General features: G+C 46.1%; 2 protein-coding genes across 5 annotated transcripts; both read right to left on the bottom strand.

The window, feature by feature from the left end:
• Window positions 1-8,134: 8,134 nt before the first annotated feature.
• On the bottom strand, window positions 8,135-12,876 carry fbxo34 (F-box protein 34). The gene is made up of 4 exons (XM_056589793.1): window positions 12,694-12,876; window positions 10,833-10,977; window positions 9,551-10,097; window positions 8,135-9,445 (listed from the first exon to the last, which is right to left on the bottom strand). Exons 3-4 carry the CDS (start codon window positions 10,094-10,096, stop codon window positions 8,390-8,392), a joined length of 1,602 nt encoding a protein of 533 aa, XP_056445768.1. The 5' UTR covers window position 10,097; window positions 10,833-10,977; window positions 12,694-12,876; the 3' UTR covers window positions 8,135-8,389.
• A 641-nt stretch (window positions 12,877-13,517) lies between these two features.
• Window positions 13,518-20,473, bottom strand: lgals3b (lectin, galactoside binding soluble 3b). Of its 4 annotated transcripts, XM_056591173.1 has the most exons (9): window positions 20,234-20,473; window positions 18,335-18,351; window positions 17,916-18,021; window positions 17,487-17,508; window positions 17,247-17,444; window positions 17,105-17,204; window positions 16,547-16,635; window positions 16,188-16,353; window positions 13,518-14,455 (listed from the first exon to the last, which is right to left on the bottom strand). In XM_056591173.1, the coding sequence occupies exons 1-9, from the start codon at window positions 20,304-20,306 to the stop codon at window positions 14,297-14,299; spliced, it is 930 nt and encodes a 309-aa protein (XP_056447148.1). In that variant the 5' UTR covers window positions 20,307-20,473; the 3' UTR covers window positions 13,518-14,296. The 4 variants fall into 4 exon arrangements, with proteins under 4 accessions (XP_056447148.1, XP_056447147.1, XP_056447149.1 ...); XM_056591172.1 differs by having other exon boundaries at window positions 17,247-17,508; XM_056591174.1 differs by lacking the exon at window positions 20,234-20,473 and adding an exon at window positions 18,880-19,046 and having other exon boundaries at window positions 13,520-14,455; window positions 17,247-17,508.

Here is a 20,473-nt window from a genome sequence, read left to right as displayed (position 1 = left end):
CCCAGGGGGTTAGCTCACAGCTCTCTCGACTTCCCACTGAGATTTATAATTTAAATATGTCTATGGTTATATATGATGATGCAATAGACATGATAGCATTACGTTTGAAATTAAAGATATTGTGTTTTCTACAGAAATTGAGCCGCTGTCTCCAGTGGGTTAGGCAGAGTGCACTCCACTGCACCACTGAGGCGATGACAATTCACACTGATCAATCATCAATAAAGAGGATATACATGACATTAAAATGTATGTGTGTGACAACCAATAAAAAACGACATTGTTACCCCTTATGGTTTTTTCATGACTGATAAAAAACGACAGTGTTACCCCTTATATTTTATTTGACAAAGACAACAGTGTTACCCCTTATGTTTTTCTTCATGACGACCAATAAAAAACAACAGTGTTACCCCTTGTGGTTTTTTTCATGACGACCAATCAAAAACAACAGTGTTACCCCTTATGTTTTTTTCATGACGGCCGATAAAAAACAACAGCGTTACCCCTTTTTTTTTTTTTCATGACGACCGATAAAAAACGACAGTGTTACCCCTTATGTTTTTTTTCATGACGACCGATAAAAAACAACAGTGTTACCCCTTATGTTTTTTTCATGACGACCGATAAAAAACAACAGCGTTACCCCTTATGTTTTTTTCATGACGGCCGATAAAAAACAACAGCGTTACCCCTTTTTTTTTTTTTCATGACGACCGATAAAAAACGACAGTGTTACCCCTTATGTTTTTTTTCATGACGACCGATAAAAAACAACAGTGTTACCCCTTATGGTTTTTTTCATGACGACCAAAGAAAAATGACAGTGTCACCCCTCATGTTTCATTTGATAAAAACTACAGTGTTACCCCTTATTTTTTTTTTCATGACGACCGATAAAAAACGACAGTGTTACCCCTTATGTTTTTTTCATGACGGCCGATAAAAAACAACAGCGTTACCCCTTAATCTTTTTTTCATGATGACCGATAAAAAACGACAGTGTTACCCCTTATGTTTTTTTTCATGATGACCGATAAAAAACGACAGTGAAACCCCTTACGTTTTTTTTCATGACGACCAATAAAAAACAACGGTGTCACCCCTCATGTTTCATTTGATAAAAACTACAGTGATACCCCTTATGTTTTTTTCATGATGACCGATAAAAAACGACAGTGTTACCCCTTATGTTTTTTTTCATGACGACCGATAAAAAACGACAGTGTTACCCCTTATGTTTTTTTCATGACGGCCAATAAAAAACAACACCGTTACCCCTTTTTTTTTTTTTCATGACGACCGATAAAAAACGACAGTGTTACCCCTTATGTTTTTTTTCATGACGACCGATAAAAAAGACAGTGAAACCCCTTACGTTTTTTTTCATTACGACCAATAAAAAACAACAGTGTCACCCCTCATGTTTAATTTGATAAAAACTACAGTGTTACCCCTTATGTTTTTTTCATGATGACCGATAAAAAACGACAGTGCTACCCCTTATGTTTCATTTGATAAAAACGACAGTGTTACCCCTTATATTTTATTTGGCAAAGACAACAGTGTGACCCCTTTTTTTTTTTCATGACGACCAATAAAAAACAACAGTGTTACCCCTTATGTTTTTTTTCATGACGACCGATAAAAAACGACAGTGTTACCCCTTATGTTTTTTTCATGACGGCCGATAAAAAACAACAGCGTTACCCCTTTTTTTTTTTTTCATGATGACCGATAAAAAACGACAGTGTTACCCCTTATGTTTTTTTTCATGATGACCGATAAAAAACGACAGTGAAACCCCTTACGTTTTTTTTCATGACGACCAATAAAAAACAACGGTGTCACCCCTCATGTTTCATTTGATAAAAACTACAGTGATACCCCTTATGTTTTTTTCATGATGACCGATAAAAAACGACAGTGTTACCCCTTATGTTTTTTTTCATGACGACCGATAAAAAACGACAGTGTTACCCTTTATGTTTTTTTCATGACGGCCAATAAAAAACAACACCGTTACCCCTTTTTTTTTTTTTCATGACGACCGATAAAAAACGACAGTGTTACCCCTTATGTTTTTTTTCATGACGACCGATAAAAAACGACAGTGAAACCCCTTACGTTTTTTTTCATTACGACCAATAAAAAACAACAGTGTCACCCCTCATGTTTAATTTGATAAAAACTACAGTGTTACCCCTTATGTTTTTTTCATGATGACCGATAAAAAACGACAGTGCTACCCCTTATGTTTCATTTGATAAAAACGACAGTGTTACCCCTTATATTTTATTTGGCAAAGACAACAGTGTGACCCCTTTTTTTTTTTCATGACGACCAATAAAAAACAACAGTGTTACCCCTTATGTTTTTTTTCATGACGACCGATAAAAAACGACAGTGTTACCCCTTATGTTTTTTTCATGACGGCCGATAAAAAACAACAGCGTTACCCCTTATGTTTTTTTTCATGACGACCGATAAAAAACGACAGTGTTACCCCTTATGGTTTTTTTCATGACGACCAAATAAAAACGACAGTGTCACCCCTCATGTTTCATATGATAAAAACTACAGTGTTACCCCTTATGTTTTTTTTCATGACGACCGATAAAAAACGACAGTGTTACCCCTTACGTTTTTTTTCATGACGACCAATAAAAAACAACAGTGTTACCCCTTATGTTTTTTTCATGACGACCAATAAAAAACAACAGCGTTACCCCTTATGTTTTTTTTCATGACGACTGATAAAAAACGACAGTGTTACCCCTTATGTTTTTTTTCATGACGACCGATAAAAAACAACAGTGTTACCCCTTATGGTTTTTTTATGACGACCAAAGAAAAATGACAGTGTCACCCCTCATGTTTCATTTGATAAAAACGACAGTGTTACCCCTTATGTTTTTTTTCATGACGACCGATAAAGAACGACAGTGTTACCCCTTATGTTTTTTTCATGACGGCCGATAAAAAACAACAGCGTTACCCCTTTTTTTTTTTTTCATGACGACCGATAAAAAACAACAGTGTTACCCCTTCTGTTTTTTTTCATGACGACCGATAAAAAACGACAGTGAAACCCCTTACCTTTTTTTTTCATGACGACCAATAAAAAACAACAGTGTCACCCCTCATGTTTCATTTGATAAAAACTACAGTGATACCCCTTATGTTTTTTTCATGATGACCGATAAAAAACGACAGTGTTACCCCTTATGTTTTTTTTCATGACGACCGATAAAAAACGACAGTGTTACCCTTTATGTTTTTTTCATGACGGCCAATAAAAAACAACACCGTTACCCCTTTTTTTTTTTTTCATGACGACCGATAAAAAACGACAGTGTTACCCCTTATGTTTTTTTTCATGACGACCGATAAAAAACGACAGTGAAACCCCTTACGTTTTTTTTCATTACGACCAATAAAAAACAACAGTGTCACCCCTCATGTTTAATTTGATAAAAACTACAGTGTTACCCCTTATGTTTTTTTCATGATGACCGATAAAAAACGACAGTGCTACCCCTTATGTTTCATTTGATAAAAACGACAGTGTTACCCCTTATATTTTATTTGGCAAAGACAACAGTGTGACCCCTTTTTTTTTTTCATGACGACCAATAAAAAACAACAGTGTTACCCCTTATGTTTTTTTTCATGACGACCGATAAAAAACGACAGTGTTACCCCTTATGTTTTTTTCATGACGGCCGATAAAAAACAACAGCGTTACCCCTTATGTTTTTTTTCATGACGACCGATAAAAAACGACAGTGTTACCCCTTATGGTTTTTTTCATGACGACCAAAGAAAAACGACAGTGTCACCCCTCATGTTTCATATGATAAAAACTACAGTGTTACCCCTTATGTTTTTTTTCATGACGACCGATAAAAAACGACAGTGTTACCCCTTACGTTTTTTTTCATGACGACCAATAAAAAACAACAGTGTTACCCCTTATGTTTTTTTCATGACGACCAATAAAAAACAACAGCGTTACCCCTTATGTTTTTTTTCATGACGACTGATAAAAAACGACAGTGTTACCCCTTATGTTTTTTTTCATGACGACCGATAAAAAACAACAGTGTTACCCCTTATGGTTTTTTTATGACGACCAAAGAAAAATGACAGTGTCACCCCTCATGTTTCATTTGATAAAAACGACAGTGTTACCCCTTATGTTTTTTTTCATGACGACCGATAAAGAACGACAGTGTTACCCCTTATGTTTTTTTCATGACGGCCGATAAAAAACAACAGCGTTACCCCTTATTTTTTTTTTCATGACGACCGATAAAAAACAACAGTGTTACCCCTTCTGTTTTTTTTCATGACGACCGATAAAAAACGACAGTGAAACCCCTTACCTTTTTTTTTCATGACGACCAATAAAAAACAACAGTGTCACCCCTCATGTTTCATTTGATAAAAACGACATTGTTACCCCTTATGTTTTTTTCATGATGACCGATAAAAAACGACAGTGCTACCCCTTATGTTTCATTTGATAAAAACGACAGTGTTACCCCCTATATTTTATTTGGCAAAGACAACAGTGTGACCCCTTTTTTTTTTTCATGACGACCAATAAAAAACAACAGTGTTACCCCTTATGTTTTTTTTCATGACGACGATAAAAAACGACAGTGTTACCCCTTATGTTTTTTTTTCATGACGACCGATAAAAAACGACAGTGTTACCCCTTATGTTTTTTTCATGACGACCGATAAAAAACAACAGTGTTACCCCTTATGTTTTTTTTCATGACGACCGATAAAAAACAACAGTGTTACCCCTTATGGTTTTTTTATGACGACCAAAGAAAAATGACAGTGTCACCCCTCATGTTTCATTTGATAAAAACGACAGTGTTACCCCTTATGTTTTTTTTCATGACGACCGATAAAGAACGACAGTGTTACCCCTTATGTTTTTTTCATGACGGCCGATAAAAAACAACAGCGTTACCCCTTATTTTTTTTTTCATGACGACCGATAAAAAACAACAGTGTTACCCCTTCTGTTTTTTTTCATGACGACCGATAAAAAACAACAGTGTCACCCCTCATGTTTCATTTGATAAAAACTACAGTGATACCCCTTATGTTTTTTTCATGATGACCGATAAAAAACGACAGTGTTACCCCTTATGTTTTTTTTCATGACGACCGATAAAAAACGACAGTGTTACCCTTTATGTTTTTTTCATGACGGCCAATAAAAAACAACACCGTTACCCCTTTTTTTTTTTTTCATGACGACCGATAAAAAACGACAGTGTTACCCCTTATGTTTTTTTTCATGACGACCGATAAAAAACGACAGTGAAACCCCTTACGTTTTTTTTCATTACGACCAATAAAAAACAACAGTGTCACCCCTCATGTTTAATTTGATAAAAACTACAGTGTTACCCCTTATGTTTTTTTCATGATGACCGATAAAAAACGACAGTGCTACCCCTTATGTTTCATTTGATAAAAACGACAGTGTTACCCCTTATATTTTATTTGGCAAAGACAACAGTGTGACCCCTTTTTTTTTTTCATGACGACCAATAAAAAACAACAGTGTTACCCCTTATGTTTTTTTTCATGACGACCGATAAAAAACGACAGTGTTACCCCTTATGTTTTTTTCATGACGACCAAAGAAAAACGACAGTGTCACCCCTCATGTTTCATATGATAAAAACTACAGTGTTACCCCTTATGTTTTTTTTCATGACGACCGATAAAAAACGACAGTGTTACCCCTTACGTTTTTTTTCATGACGACCAATAAAAAACAACAGTGTTACCCCTTATGTTTTTTTCATGACGACCAATAAAAAACAACAGCGTTACCCCTTATGTTTTTTTTCATGACGACTGATAAAAAACGACAGTGTTACCCCTTATGTTTTTTTTCATGACGACCGATAAAAAACAACAGTGTTACCCCTTATGGTTTTTTTATGACGACCAAAGAAAAATGACAGTGTCACCCCTCATGTTTCATTTGATAAAAACGACAGTGTTACCCCTTATGTTTTTTTTCATGACGACCGATAAAGAACGACAGTGTTACCCCTTATGTTTTTTTCATGACGGCCGATAAAAAACAACAGCGTTACCCCTTATTTTTTTTTTCATGACGACCGATAAAAAACAACAGTGTTACCCCTTCTGTTTTTTTTCATGACGACCGATAAAAAACGACAGTGAAACCCCTTACCTTTTTTTTTCATGACGACCAATAAAAAACAACAGTGTCACCCCTCATGTTTCATTTGATAAAAACGACATTGTTACCCCTTATGTTTTTTTCATGATGACCGATAAAAAACGACAGTGCTACCCCTTATGTTTCATTTGATAAAAACGACAGTGTTACCCCTTATATTTTATTTGGCAAAGACAACAGTGTGACCCCTTTTTTTTTTTCATGACGACCAATAAAAAACAACAGTGTTACCCCTTATGTTTTTTTTCATGACGACCGATAAAAAACGACAGTGTTACCCCTTATGTTTTTTTTTCATGACGACCGATAAAAAACGACAGTGTTACCCCTTATGTTTTTTTCATGACGACCGATAAAAAACAACAGTGTTACCCCTTATGTTTTTTTTCATGACGACCGATAAAAAACGACAGTGTTACCCCTTATGGTTTTTTTCATGACGACCAAAGAAAAATGACAGTGTCACCCCTCATGTTTCATTTGATAAAAACTACAGTGTTACCCCTTATGTTTTTTTTCATGACGACCGATAAAAAACGACAGTGCTACCCCTTATGTTTCATTTGATAAAAACGACAGTGTTACCCCTTATATTTTATTTGGCAAAGACAACAGTGTGACCCCTTATTTTTTTTTTTTCATGATGACCGATAAAAAACGACAGCGTTACCCCTTATGTTTTTTTTTTTCGGCCTCGCAAACACACTCCCACTCACTTCTCTTTTGTTTTGCATTTATCCCTGTTGACAGGGTTCCAATAGCATATGCTTGCGCATTTCTAACTTGTGGAGCAAAATCTCGAGCTCAGACTCCGTGAAGTTTCGTTTTTTGCCTCTGTTCATGGTGCCAGGTGATCGGATTAAGAGGTGAATCTCAGGTCCAGAGGCCTATTTAAATGAAATTGCATATTTACATGAGGGCGTGGACAGGGAGGAGTTTGGCACCTCGGCATGTGCGCTCAATTCCACGTTGATCGAGATGTACAAAAGAAACGTGCTTGGATCCATGCGTTCGCACACTTTGATACATACATCTGAATTTATTTGTGCGTAAGACAGTTTCTGGGTTTTGGCGTACGCCAAGTTTCAGTATGAAATTCACGCAAGTCTTAGTACATGAGGGCGAGGCCCCTGGTCTTTTAGAGTGCCCTATCCAATGCGCTACAGAGCTGAGCATTGGGACATTGCCAGGAGTAATATTCAACATTATATTCACACCCAATGAGGCAATACAATTATAACGAAATATGTATGAACGACATTCCTCAGGCAAAGTGTTAACCATGAGGTGTTGTTCAATTCTAGATGTTTATGGTCTTTGATACCATTACATCAACAGGTTCCATTCTGTATCTATTCTACATCATTTCAAACCTTTGATCATCTGAGACAACCCAACTACTGACAGACACCAGTAGGGGGTATCCATGGCAACCCTATATCCATGACTACACTACTACCAACCCGTGTCCATGACAACGCTCCTACTAGCATCGGAGGTCACAGATGTTCAGCATTAGCGTGTGAGGCCAGCTCAATAAAAGGAGTCGCATTCTTCGATCATAAAACCAAACGGATGCACTTTATTAAGCAAAATATCATTCAGGAACAGCCGCCAAACCCAAGGACCTTAAACAATACAAAGATAAGAGTTCCACATTATAGTTTCTCATGGCAAAAAAATAGATTTTTTTTAAATTCTCAACTCCAGCATTGTTTTGTAAAGCGTTTCTTTGCCGCGACCGGGGACCTGGGGCATTGTGGGTAATACATTCAAACCTCCCAACTTCATAAATATGTACAGAGATCTTCTTTCCTCACATGTCATTGGTTCCAGTGAGTGTTGCGCTGAGCCGTGCGGGGGGGGGGGTGGGGGTGGGGGGTGGGACGTAGAGATGGCGCGGCACGCGGCCCCCTCACAGGAAGCAGACCCATGGCAGAGAGGACTACTTCCTGCTGGTCGTGTGTTTGGTGGGCGGTGGGCAGCAGAGGATCAATCCCCACATGCTAATGGCAACACACACACACACACACACACACACACACACACACACACACACACACACACACACACACACACACACACACACACACACACACACACACACACACACACACACACACACACACACACACACACACCTCAGGCCTCGTCGGCGGACTCCCCCCTCCTCCTCATGTAGAGGGCCGAGGTGAAGCTGTGGAAGTCCGGCACCCACCGGTTGTCGTGGAGACCCACGTTGCAGCCGGGCGCGTCCTTGCGGGTGCCGTGGCAACACATCCAGTGGCCCGGGCCGTAGGGCAGCGCCTGGCAGTAGGGCTTGTGGTGCCAGCGGCACAGCGACACGTCGCCGCGGCGATACCGCCGCTTGCACTGCTTGCAGGGGTCGTCGCGGTAGCGCGGGTCGCCCACCCAGCGGGAGTCGGCGGCGCGCACGCCGTAGGCGTCCATCAGCGAGGCGAAGTGGCGGCAGCAGCACTTGAGCGCGGCCAGGCTGTGCGTGGGCAGCAGCGACAGGATGTGCAGGAGGAGGTGCTGCGGGAGGAGCAGCAGCGCGGGCTGCGGCTCCAGGAGGAGCTGCAGCTGGAAGCGCGCCTCCAGGAAGTCCTGGGAGGCGCCGGGCTCCTGCTCTAGTGCTCCTCCTCCTCCTCCTCGGGGCGGTGCCCTCCTCACGTCCAGCTCTGGGGCTCCACAGGAGTCGGGGCTGGGGAGGAGGAGGAGCGGCGGGGAGGTGGGAGGAAGGGCCCGTGACGACCTGCTCCCTCCTACGGCTGGTTCTCCTCGGGGCCGGGCGGAGGAGGAGGAGGAGGAGGAGGAGGAGAAGATCTGGACCAGCGGCGAGGAGAAGAACAGCTTCCCTGGCTCCTCCTCCTCCTCCTCCTCCTCCTGCCCACAGCGCAGGGTCTGGGGGTCTGTGGGGGGGCGGGCCCGGGGTCTTTGGACCTCCAGCCGGGCCTCTGAACCGGAACCCGGGGCCGGCGTGGGCGGGGCCGAGGGAGGCTGGGGCGAGGAGGAGGAGGAGGAGCAGGAGGAAGAGGAGGAGGAGGAGGAGCAGGAGGAGGAGGAGTGGGTCAACAGCACGCGTCCCACCCCCCTTAGGAGCCGCCGGCCGGGTCCCGAGGGGCCCTTCACACACTCGGACTCCAGCCGGGCCACCAGGTCCCAGACGCGCACCGCCTCCCCCCCGCCGCCCGGCCCCTCCTCCCCCGGCCCCCCAGCGGGGGGCCGGGGGAGGGCGGGGCCGGGCGGCGTGCGGGTCGGGGTGAGGCTGGAGGAGCTCCGCTGGAGGGCGAGCAGCGGGACGGAGGTCATCCGCTGCTCCAGGGAGGCCACCATCTCGCCCACCGACACCGCCTCCTCAGGCTCCGCCCCCCCTCCCCCCGCCGCGAGGCCCCGCCCCCCGGACCGCCGCGGCCGCTTGGCAGAGCGGCTCTCCCGCTCCCAGCCCCCCTTCACCTTCAGCCCCCCCCCGCCCGTGGAGCCGAAGGCCTCCTCCGGGTCCTCGGCGCCCGTCGGCGGTGGCGGCGGCGATGGCGGCGGCGAGGAGGCGAACATGGCGATCTTCTCCCGGACGTAGCCGGGCCGCACCACGCTCCACGGCTCCTCCTGGTCGTCGTGGCAACCCGGCGGAGGGGGGGCGGGGCCGCGGGACGAGGTCTTGTCGTTGCCGCGGTGGGTCGGCCCGTTGCCGTGGCGATGCGACGTGTTGCCGGACAGGACGCTCAGGGGGTGGCGGGTCCCCCCTCCCGGGTTGCCGCGGTTACCGGCGGCGGCGGCGGCGCGGAGGACCTCCCCCTGCTGGGCCCTCCTGGGGGAGCGCTGGGGGAGGGGGTAGGCCTGCAGGTGCATCCTGCCGACAGAGGGGCTCATCAGCTTAGGGTGGGGTGAGACAGGGTGGGGTGAGACAGGGTGGGGTGAGACAGGGCGGGGTGAGACAGGGTGGGGTGAGACAGGGTGGGGTGAGACAGGGTGGGGTGAGACAGGGTAGGGTGAGACAGGGCAGGGTGAGACAGGGTAGGGTGAGACAGGGTGGGGTGAGACAGGGTAGGGTGAGACAGGGTTGGGTAAGACAGGGTGGGGTGAGACAGGGTGGGGTGAGACAGGGTGGGGTGAGACAGGGTGGGGTGAGACAGGGTACGGTGTGGTAAATAGGTACTGTAGGGTAAGACAGGTTATGGTGGGGTAAGACAGGGTACATCAATGGGGTGAGACAGAGTACGGTAGGGTAAGGCAGGGTAGAGTGAGACAGGGTATGGTAGGGTAAGACAGGCTATATACGGTAGAGTGAGACAGGGTATGGTAGGGTGAGACAGGCTATATACGGTAGAGTGAGACAGGGTATGGTAGGGTAAGACAGGCTATATACGGTAGAGTGAGACAGGGTATGGTAGGGTAAGACAGGCTATATACGGTAGAGTGAGACAGGGTATGGTAGAGTGAGACAGGGTACGGTGGGGTAAGAGCGGCTACAGTGGGGTGAGACAGGGTAGGGTGAGACAGGGTACGTATGCTACAGCAGACGGCCTCACCAGAGGGTCTACTATACAGCTGCACGACTAAGAACCAAGTGCTGGGAGGAGCCTACCTCCAGACAGGCTGACGATTGGTTGGTGCTGAGGTCGTCGGGGGCCGTCGCTCGTCACATCACAGTCTCGCCACACTCTGACTGGAGGAGGAGGACGAGGAGGAGGAGGAGGTCAAACATCGAGTGGGTCACACAGCGGTTTTCTCTAGAAAAGGGTAGGAGTGCATCTTCATAGTGAGCATGTGTGAGGACATGTGATGGGCAGGGTGTGGCTGTGTACATTTACATCCAGGGCATTTGGCAGACGCTTTTAACCAAAGCAACTTACAATCAAACATTTGTCGTCAGAAAGTGAAACAAGGCCAAGCACTAACTAATCTCTAGGTTAACCCATTCCCCGTACACAACCAAGATAGATAGGATAGGATGCACAACTGAGTACTATAGTATGATTGAGTATGATTAAGTGCCAGGACGACGTACAACATACTATAAGTAGGAGGGTTTGGGAGGGAGGGACTGGCTTCTGCAGAAGCTGGTGAGCAACACTGCTGGGAAAATCAGCAGGGAGCTCGTTTCACCACTGCGGTGCCACAACAGAGAAGAGCTAGCAGGAGCAGGTCAAGGTAAGGTAGACCCCGCTAGCCTAGCCATAGCCACACACATCTACGCTACGGCTGGGGGGCTCATCTCAGGGCCCCTGGGGGACAACCCTGCTCTGCATGCATGCATAACAAAAGTCAGGTTGATGGAACGTTGCAAGAAAGGTTCTGGTCCAGTAGGGTCGGAGGGAAGAAGCTCTGAGGACACAGCGAGCCGTCACTAATCACCCACCACCCACCACCGGGATGACTGATCTCCGCCCGCAGCCAAACCCAGCTCATCATTCATGCGCTGACACACCGACATGGCTGTCACTAAGGGGAATGGGAGCTGGGATTAGCACCAGAAGCCCTCTGAATCAGCAAATCAATCGTTGAGTACATGTCTGTCATCATGAGAGAGAGACATGTCCTGGAACAGCTGAGGACCTGTCTGTCATCATGAGAGAGAGACATGTCCTGGAACAGAAAGGACCTGTCTGTCATCATGAGAGAGAGACATGTCCTGGAACAGCTGAGGACCTGTCTGTCATCATGAGAGAGAGACATGTCCTGGAACAGCTGAGGACCTGTCTGTCATCATGAGAGAGAGACATGTCCTGGAACAGAAAGGACCTGTCTGTCATCATGAGAGAGAGACATGTCCTGGAACAGAAAGGACCTGTCTGTCATCATGAGAGAGAGACATGTCCTGGAACAGAAAGGACCTGTCTGTCATCATGAGAGAGAGACATGTCCTGGAACAGAAAGGACCCGTCTGTCATCATGAGAGAGAGACATGTCCTGGAACAGAAAGGACCTGTCTGTCTTCATGAGAGAGAGACATGTCCTGGAACAGTTGACGACCTGTCTGTCATCATGAGAGAGAGACATGTCCTGGAACAGAAAGGACCTGTCTGTCATCGTCGGAGAGAGACATGTCCTGGAACAGTTAATGACCTGCCTGTCACTAGCAGCGAAGCTAACCTGCTAACTATGTCCCATCAAGAAGCTAACAACTGCTACATAGCTAACAACACATACAGGTAACCGAGTGGTGGTTCCGTGAGGACAGCTTTAGAACACCTTAGAACAGCTGTAGGACAGCTTAGGACAGCTCTGTAGAACACCTTAGAACAGCTCTGTAGAAACACCTTAGGACAGCCCTTAGAACACATTAGGACAACTCTATGACACCTTAGAACAGCTCTGTAGAACACCTTAGAACAGCTGTAAGACACGTTCACATCATGAATAAGCCATGTTAACATGGTCGGTGTTGTGTGACGTTAGACCAGTAAACCAGTAAACAGTAAAAGGGGCCAAGGGGCGACACTGACCTGGAGACTCGATCAGAGGAGCGCGTCCCCGCGGCTCGATGAGAGATCGATCGGTTGACGCCGTTGTTGAGATGCATGAACACTCCTCCTGAATCTATAGGGTCGGTCTCATGTTCGCCCCCCAGCCCTTTAATGCGGGCGAACTTCCCTGACTGAGCTTGTTTGCCCGAGACGTGACGTCGCGACGCTCAGCGCAACGTCTTGACGTCACGCCGCAGGTTTCGCGGCGCACTGAACGCGCGCGCGACCTGACCGGCACGCCCGTGCACGGAGCATGACGCGCGCTGTGGCCGCGCCCAAACACCCGCGGCCGCGAGTTCTGAGTTTCCTAGAAGAACATCTGAAGAATGTTGTTCTCCGCCATTCCTCAATATCACAACCTGTCATGTTCTTAGCAACTGCTTCCAATATTTCTGAAGAACTCAACTTATTTCATTCCATTCTTGCCAACTTGTTTGTTGGAGAAGTGCTAGCCAAACAGGAAGTGTAGTAGATAGAGTAAATAGGTAAACAAAAAGGTAAAATCTACAGTAAATAAGTTAAAAAACGGAAGAAATGGTGTAGTTGCTAGTAACTTAGCATACACGTAGTTGCCTATACTTATGTATGTTTCTATACTATTATTGATAAATAATGATTATATCGTAATATATTTGATTCAGTGAGCCGCAATACATTACAATGAGGTACAAAATATTGTTAATAGTATATAAACTATAAAATCAATATTAACCAATACAAATACATTAACTCTCAATGTCACAATATTATTTATATCTTAAAGAAATATAAGATGTTCAGTTCGAAGAATCCCAGTTAATAAACAAAAAATCCATAAGAAATTATCTACAAAGTAAGAAACAAACATCCTTCAGATATCTTTAAGGGATTTTTTCTTATTTTTAAATCCAAGGTGTGATTATCTTGCTCTTAAGATACTTTTACTATTTACTTTTATATGCAAGTGAGTTTTAATTTAGTTATGAAGTAGTTAGGTATTCAGAGTGTGTCTGTTGATACCTATTGTTTTTACATTTACATCATAACTGTATTATAGGTGTAACTCGATAGCTTAGGTCCGGAGATATGTTTGATGGTAAGAACCGGTTTTATAAAACTGCATTGGTGTTCAAAACCAGTTCTGAAATTCAGCCCAAGCTATTGTCATTCGACATGGCCTTATATTTGTTTGATCATGGGTCTTGCCTACCTTTGCGCAATGAACAGAAGAGACATTGGATCATTTAACAGCTTTGATTGTTCCTATTTTGTAAGTGGCACTGAATAAAAGCATCTGCTAAATTACTTCAAGTGAATGCAAAATATTTCAGAGATCTGTATCAGTAATGGGATGGTTGAGTCTGGAGATATCTATTGGGTTTAATAATCGCTTTATTGTCGGACTACATTTAATATTTCAATCTCCATGCTCTCACTACACCCCATCAATCTATATATATAAAACACATTTTCAGTTTTCAACCAGCAACCAGTAGAAGTTAATTCATAAACAACCTAACATGAGCAACAGCAATAAGGTATCTTTTGGTCCTTTGTATCCACCGACCCCGAAGAGGTGGGGGGGGGGGGGGGGTTAGGGTCTTCAGGGCAGGCGGTCGACGAGCACGGAGGTGAGGGTGACGTCTTTGTAGATGGACAGCAGGTTGATGGAGCGCAGGTCCTTGACGCGGTGCTGGTACTCCAGCAGGTGGGAGCCGTTGACGGCGACCCTGTACGCTGTGCTGGTGCAGAGAACCTTCATCTGCCAGGAGAACCGGGGGGTTAGTACCGCTCAGGTCCTGGTCGCTGCCTGACCCCGAGGGGTGGGCGTCGGTACTCCACCCCTTTAAAAAGGTGTCGACCAAAACAACCCAGTACAGAGTAGCATCGAAACTTCCCCGTTCAATCGATAACTCCATTCTATACGTTTTGTATCCAGATATAGTAAAATATAATTTTCCCAACGATACCCAGCCCTACCAACCCCAATTGGTCATTAATGACCTGTTGGTACTGTCTAACCCCTACCTGGTCATTATTGACCTTTCTCTGTACTGTCTAACCCCTACCAGATCCTTAATGACCTGTCTGTCTCTGTACCGTCTAACCCCTACCTGCTCTTTAATGACCTGTCTCTGTACTGTCTAACCCCTACTTGGTACTTAATGACCTGTCTCTGTACTGTCTAACCCCTACCTGGTCCTTAATGACCTGTCTCTGTACTGTCTAGCCCCTACCTGCTCCTTAACGACCTGTCTCTGTACTGTCTAACCCCTACCTGCTCCGTAATGACCTGTCTCTGTACTGTCTAACCCCTACCTGCTCCTTAATGACCTGTCTCTGTACAGTCTAACCCCTACCTGCTCCTTAATGACCTGTCTCTGTACTGTCTAACCCCTACCTCCTCCTTAATGACCTGTCTCTGTACTGTCTAACCCCTACCTCCTCCTTAATGACCTCTCTGTACTGTCTAACCCCTACCTCCTCCTTAATGAACTGTCTCTGTACTGTCTAACCCCTACCAGCTCCTTAATGACCTGTCTCTGTACTGTCTAACCCCTACCTGCTCCTTAATGACCTGTCTCTGTACTGTCTAACCCCTACCTGCTCCGTAATGACCTGTCTCTGTACTGTCTAACCCCTACCTGCTCCTTAATGACCTGTCTGTACCGTCTAACCCCTACCTGGTCCTTAATGACCTGTCTCTGTACTGTCTAACCCCTACCTGCTCCTTAATGACCTGTCTCTGTACTGTCTAACCCCTACCTGCTCCGTAATGACCTGTCTCTGTACTGTCTAACCCCTACCTGCTCCTTAATGACCTGTCTCTGTACTGTCTAACCCCTACCTGGTCCTTAATGACCTGTCTCTGTACTGTCTAACCCCTACCTGCTCCTTAATGACCTGTCTCTGTACTGTCTAACCCCTACCTGCTCCGTAATGACCTGTCTCTGTACTGTCTAACCCCTACCTGCTCCTTAATGACCTGTCTCTGTACTGTCTAACCCCTACCTGCTCCTTAATGACCTGTCTCTGTACTGTCTGACCCCTACCTGCTCCTTAATGACCTGTCTCTGTACTGTCTAACCCCTACCTGCTCCTTAATGACCTGTCTCTGTACTGTCTAACCCCTACCTACTCCTTAATGACCTGTCTCTGTACTGTCTAACCCCTACCTGGTCCTTAATGACCTGGGTCTGTACTGTCTAACCCCTACCTGCTCCTTAATGACCTGTCTCTGTACTGTCTAACCCCTACCTGCTCCTTAATGACCTGTCTCTGTACTGTCTAACCCCTACCTGGTCCTTAATGACCCGTCTCTGTACTGTCTAACCCCTACCTGCTCCTTAATGACCTGTCTCTGTACTGTCTAACCCCTACCTGCTCCTTAATGACCTGTCTCTGTACTGTCTAACCCCTACCTGGTCCTTAATGACCTGTCTCTGTACTGTCTAACCCCTACCTGGTCCTTAATGACCTGTGTGTTGGCTCACCTCAAAGGGCTGTCCCTGGACGAAGGGGAAGGCCCCACCCCGCTCCTCCTTGCCCCACTTCTTGCTGATCTCGCTGTTCCTCACGATCACCTTATGGCCTCCCTCGTTGAAACGCACGTTGAAGTGGAACGCAAGGTCATGGCTGCTTTTGATGTTCATTGTGAACCTGTTACACACAAACACACATACAAGCCGAAACACACACACAAGCACAAACACATGCACCAACAAACACACACACACACACACACACACACACACACACACACGCACACACACAAACACACAAGGTATATGATTATTATTGGTTGATTCTGGTTATTAATGGTGGCAGATTTGTGGATCCAGCGTTCACTCACGTGTTTGCGTGGGGTTTGACAGTGCCCTTGACGGTGATCAGAAGTTTGTCAAAAACTCCATTTGGAAGCTTTTGATCGAAGGGTACATTCTGTGAACACAACAACAGGTTAACTCTGCCTGTCTGTCATAAATATGTCTGTCTGTATGTCTGTTTGAAATCGATATGTCTGTCTGTCCTTCTGTAATCCATCCATCTGTCTATCTGTCTGTCCGTCTGTAGTCTGCCTGTATTTCCTGCTGTAATCCATCTGTCTGTCTGTCTGTCGATCTGTCTGTGTGTAGTCCGTCCGTCCGTCCGTCCGTCCGTCCGTCCGTCCGTCCGTCCGTCCGTCCGTCCGTCCGTCCGTCCGTCCGTCCGTCCGTCCGTCCGTCCGTCCGTCCGTCTGTCTGTCTGTGTGTAGTCTGTCTGTCTGTCTGTCTGTCTGTGTGTAGTCTGTCTGTCTGTCTGTGTGTAGTCTGTCTGTCTGTGTGTAGTCTGTCTGTCTGTCTGTCTGTGTGTAGTCTGTCTGTCTGTGTGTAGTCTGTCTGTCTGTCTGTATCCACCGGTCTGTCTTTACCATTGAGACACTCTGGGCAGAGGGCGTGGGTCCCCCCGGACCGGGCCAGGTGGGCTGGGCCGGGGTTTGGGCCCCCCCTGGACCTCCTGGTCCGGGCCAGGTGGGCTGGGCTGGGTGCTGGGGTCCCCCCTGTCCGGGCCAGGTGGGCTGGGCTGGGGCCCCCGCTCCACCGGGCCAGGTGGGCTGGGCCGGGTTCTGGGGTCCCCCCTGTCCGGGCCAGGTGGGCTGTGCCGGGTTCTGGGGTCCCCCCTGTCCGGGCCAGGTGGGCTGTGCCGGGTTCTGGGGTCCCCCCTGTCCGGGCCAGGTGGGCTGGGCCGGGGGTCCCCCCTGTCCGGGCCAGGCGGGCTGAGCCGGGTTCTGGGGTCCCCCCTGTCCGGGCCAGGCGGGCTGGGCTGGGGCTCCTCCTGGGGGAGGGGTTAGAGCGCGTCACCGAGGGAACGCTTCACCTGTCCCAGGCCCAGTGCTTAATGTCAACCTGGTCAGGTAGGGTTAGTTAGTGGTAATGGTTACCTGGTCAGGTAGGGTTAGTTAGTGGTAATGGTTACCTGGTCAGGTAGGGTTAGTTAGTGGTAATGATTACCTGGTCAGGTAGGGTTAGTTAGTGGTAATGATAACCTGGTCAGGTAGGGTTAACGTTTATCTGGCGAGGTAGGGTTAGTGAGTGGTAATGATTACCTGGTCAGGCAGGGTTAACTAGTGGTAATGTTTATCTGGCCAGGTAGGGTTAGATGGCGGTAACGTTTACCTGGTCAGGTACGGTTAGTAAGCGGTAATGTTCACCTGGTCAGGTCGGGTGATCGGGCTGACTTACCTGGCCAGGTGGGGTTAGTGGCACCGCCCGGCCAAACAGCGCCCCCTGCTGGCGGGTTGGAGCCGCCGCCCGGCCACACCCCCCCTTCTCCGAGAGCATCGCTCAGCTGAGCGGAGGGAAGGCCGTTAGGATGAGGGGGGGTGTGTGTGTGTTTTGTGTGTGCTGTGTGAGGGTGTGTCTTTTTTGATCTTTTAACCAGTCAAACTGGTTTATACTGGGAACATACTTACATACAATACATACAAACCCTTTCCCACACACCCTACCAGTACATACAATAGTGTGTGTGTGTGTGTGTGTGTGTGTGTGTGTGTGTGTGTGTGTGTGTGTGTGTGTGTGTGTGTGTGTGTGTGTGTGTGTGTGTGTGTGTGTGTGTGTGTGTGCGTGTGTGTGTGTGCGTGTGTGTCATCTGTACTTACATCCATACTGTTTGGTCCTGAAACAAAAAGAGGAACATGGAATGGGAACTTATGTGTGACACACAGACAAGTTTCAACATGAATAGGATTCAACACACAAACACACAACCATCACACACAACACACACGTTATCAACTATACGCAACACCAGAAATGACAACACAACAGACTGCAACATACGACACCACAGAACACACTACAATACAACACAACACACTACAACCCAACACACTACAACACAACGCAACCGACCACAACAGGAAACACTACAACACCACAAACTACAGCACAAAACAACACACTGCAACACAGAAAACGACAATAAAACACTACAACACAACACACTACAACAACAACACACACCACACTACAACACAACACAACACAACACAACACCCTGGAACGTATCAAAAAACAACACACTGGAAAAAACCACAGCATAACAGACTGGAACGCAACACACTAAAACAAAACACTACAACACAACACACTACAACACGAAACACTGCAACACAACACACTACAAAACACAACTTGTTCTTACGAGTCTGAAGTTTGACAATGTTCCTTCTCTGGAGACTCGGGAGAGAGAGAGGGAGACAGAGAGAGAGAGAGCGGGAGACAGAGACTGAATGTCTGAGGCACGGAGAGGCAGTGAGAGAGAGGGGGAGCCACGGAGAAAGAGAGAGAGGCAGAGAGAGAGAGAGGCAGGGAGGCAGTGAGAGAGAGGCAGAGAGAGAACGAGCGAGGGGGTTTCGGGCGGTACGTAATAAAGCAGACAGCCACTCCTAGAAACGCCCTGATTCCAACTCCTCTCAGAGAAAACACCCAAACACACACACACACACACACACACACTTACACACACACACACACACACACACACACACACACACACACACACACACACACACACACACACACACACACACACACACACACACACACACACACCCCAAAAAACACAGAAACTCAGGTGTGAACCAATGGAATGTCTTGTGCCAACAATTATAGACAGAAACAAATTTGCAACGTATTATGGGGTATTAATGTTGCCATGGAAACGAGCAAGGCAGGGTGCGCAGAGTATGACTAACCCTGCCGGGGTTGGGGGTTCTGTTCCCTGTGTAGCTCAGTAGGTAGAGCAAGTCAACAACACTGCAGAATAAGCGTCGTATGTTTTGACTCTGAATGACTCATATTCTCCATGAATAGTTCTGGTCCCACCCCACTAATCCCCCCCCCCAACCCCACAAACACACACGTACACGAATGCACGCACGCACACACGCACATGCACACACACACACACACACACACACATAACAACACACACAATTCATTGCACGCACATGCAAAGAGACATTCAAATACAATTACCTGGTCCAAGCGACTCCACACTCTCTACCTTACAACTCTAATAGAACTACAACTCTAAGGGAACTACAACTCTAACTACCGCTGTAATAGAACTACAACTCTGATAGAACTAAATCTTTAACGGGACTGCAACTATTTTTTAACTACACAACACAACTGCAACTACTATTTAACTACACCTCAGATAGAACTACATCTCAGATTGAACTCCAACTGTAACTCCAACTATAAAATAACTAAATCTCTGATTGAACTATATCTCTAAAAATTCTAGTTCAACCCTCAAGATCATGTGAGGTAATTTCAACACTGCCCCCCACATCGTATGCGGTGAGTAACTAATTAAAACAGTTATTTGACATATTTTGGACCTTCAACTGAGAATGCCTTAAGAACAATCAGCATACCAATACAGAAGTTGGTTAAACCTGTACAATTAATTAACGTTAGTGTTATCATATTCAATATACGATCATATTCAACGCAACAAAGTTTTGTGTGAGCAGAGAATTGTTTACCAGAGTCGTGTATACAGAATGACGTGTTTCTCCCTTCCCACTTCCTGTTTGGTATCAAATCCGAACGCAGCATAAAACTACATCTCTGATAGAACTAAATCTCAATAGAACAACAACTGACACAACAGCTATAATAGAACTACAACTCAAAAATAAGTACAACTATAAAAGACAACTACAACTCTGATAGTGCTACAGCTACAATGGAAGACCTAGAGAAGATTGGAGATACATTTTTGA

This window comes from Gadus chalcogrammus, chromosome 5 (genome assembly GCF_026213295.1).
Source record: "Gadus chalcogrammus isolate NIFS_2021 chromosome 5, NIFS_Gcha_1.0, whole genome shotgun sequence".
NCBI classification, from domain to species: Eukaryota; Metazoa; Chordata; class Actinopteri; order Gadiformes; family Gadidae; genus Gadus; species Gadus chalcogrammus.
Note: the sequence above shows the minus strand (reverse complement) of the source record. Positions and strands in the feature narration are given on the sequence as shown.

What these genes read in the sequence shown, in the direction of transcription:
- lgals3b (XM_056591172.1), bottom strand. Translation starts at nt 20,306, where the DNA reads ATGCTGCGTTCGGATTTGATACCAAACAGGAAGTGGGAAGGGAGAAAC. An exon ending in CACTAACCCCACCTGGCCAG is followed by an intron (nt 17,509 to 17,915) that starts GTAAGTCAGCCC and finishes CCCCTCCCCCAG; the next exon opens with GAGGAGCCCCAGCCCAGCCC. An exon ending in CTGCCCAGAGTGTCTCAATG is followed by an intron (nt 16,636 to 17,104) that starts GTAAAGACAGAC and finishes TTGTGTTCACAG; the next exon opens with AATGTACCCTTCGATCAAAA.
- fbxo34 (XM_056589793.1), bottom strand. Translation starts at nt 10,096, where the DNA reads ATGCACCTGCAGGCCTACCCCCTCCCCCAGCGCTCCCCCAGGAGGGCC. An exon ending in TGGAGCAGCGGATGACCTCC is followed by an intron (nt 9,446 to 9,550) that starts GTCCCGCTGCTC and finishes CCGGGGGAGGAG; the next exon opens with GGGCCGGGCGGCGGGGGGGA.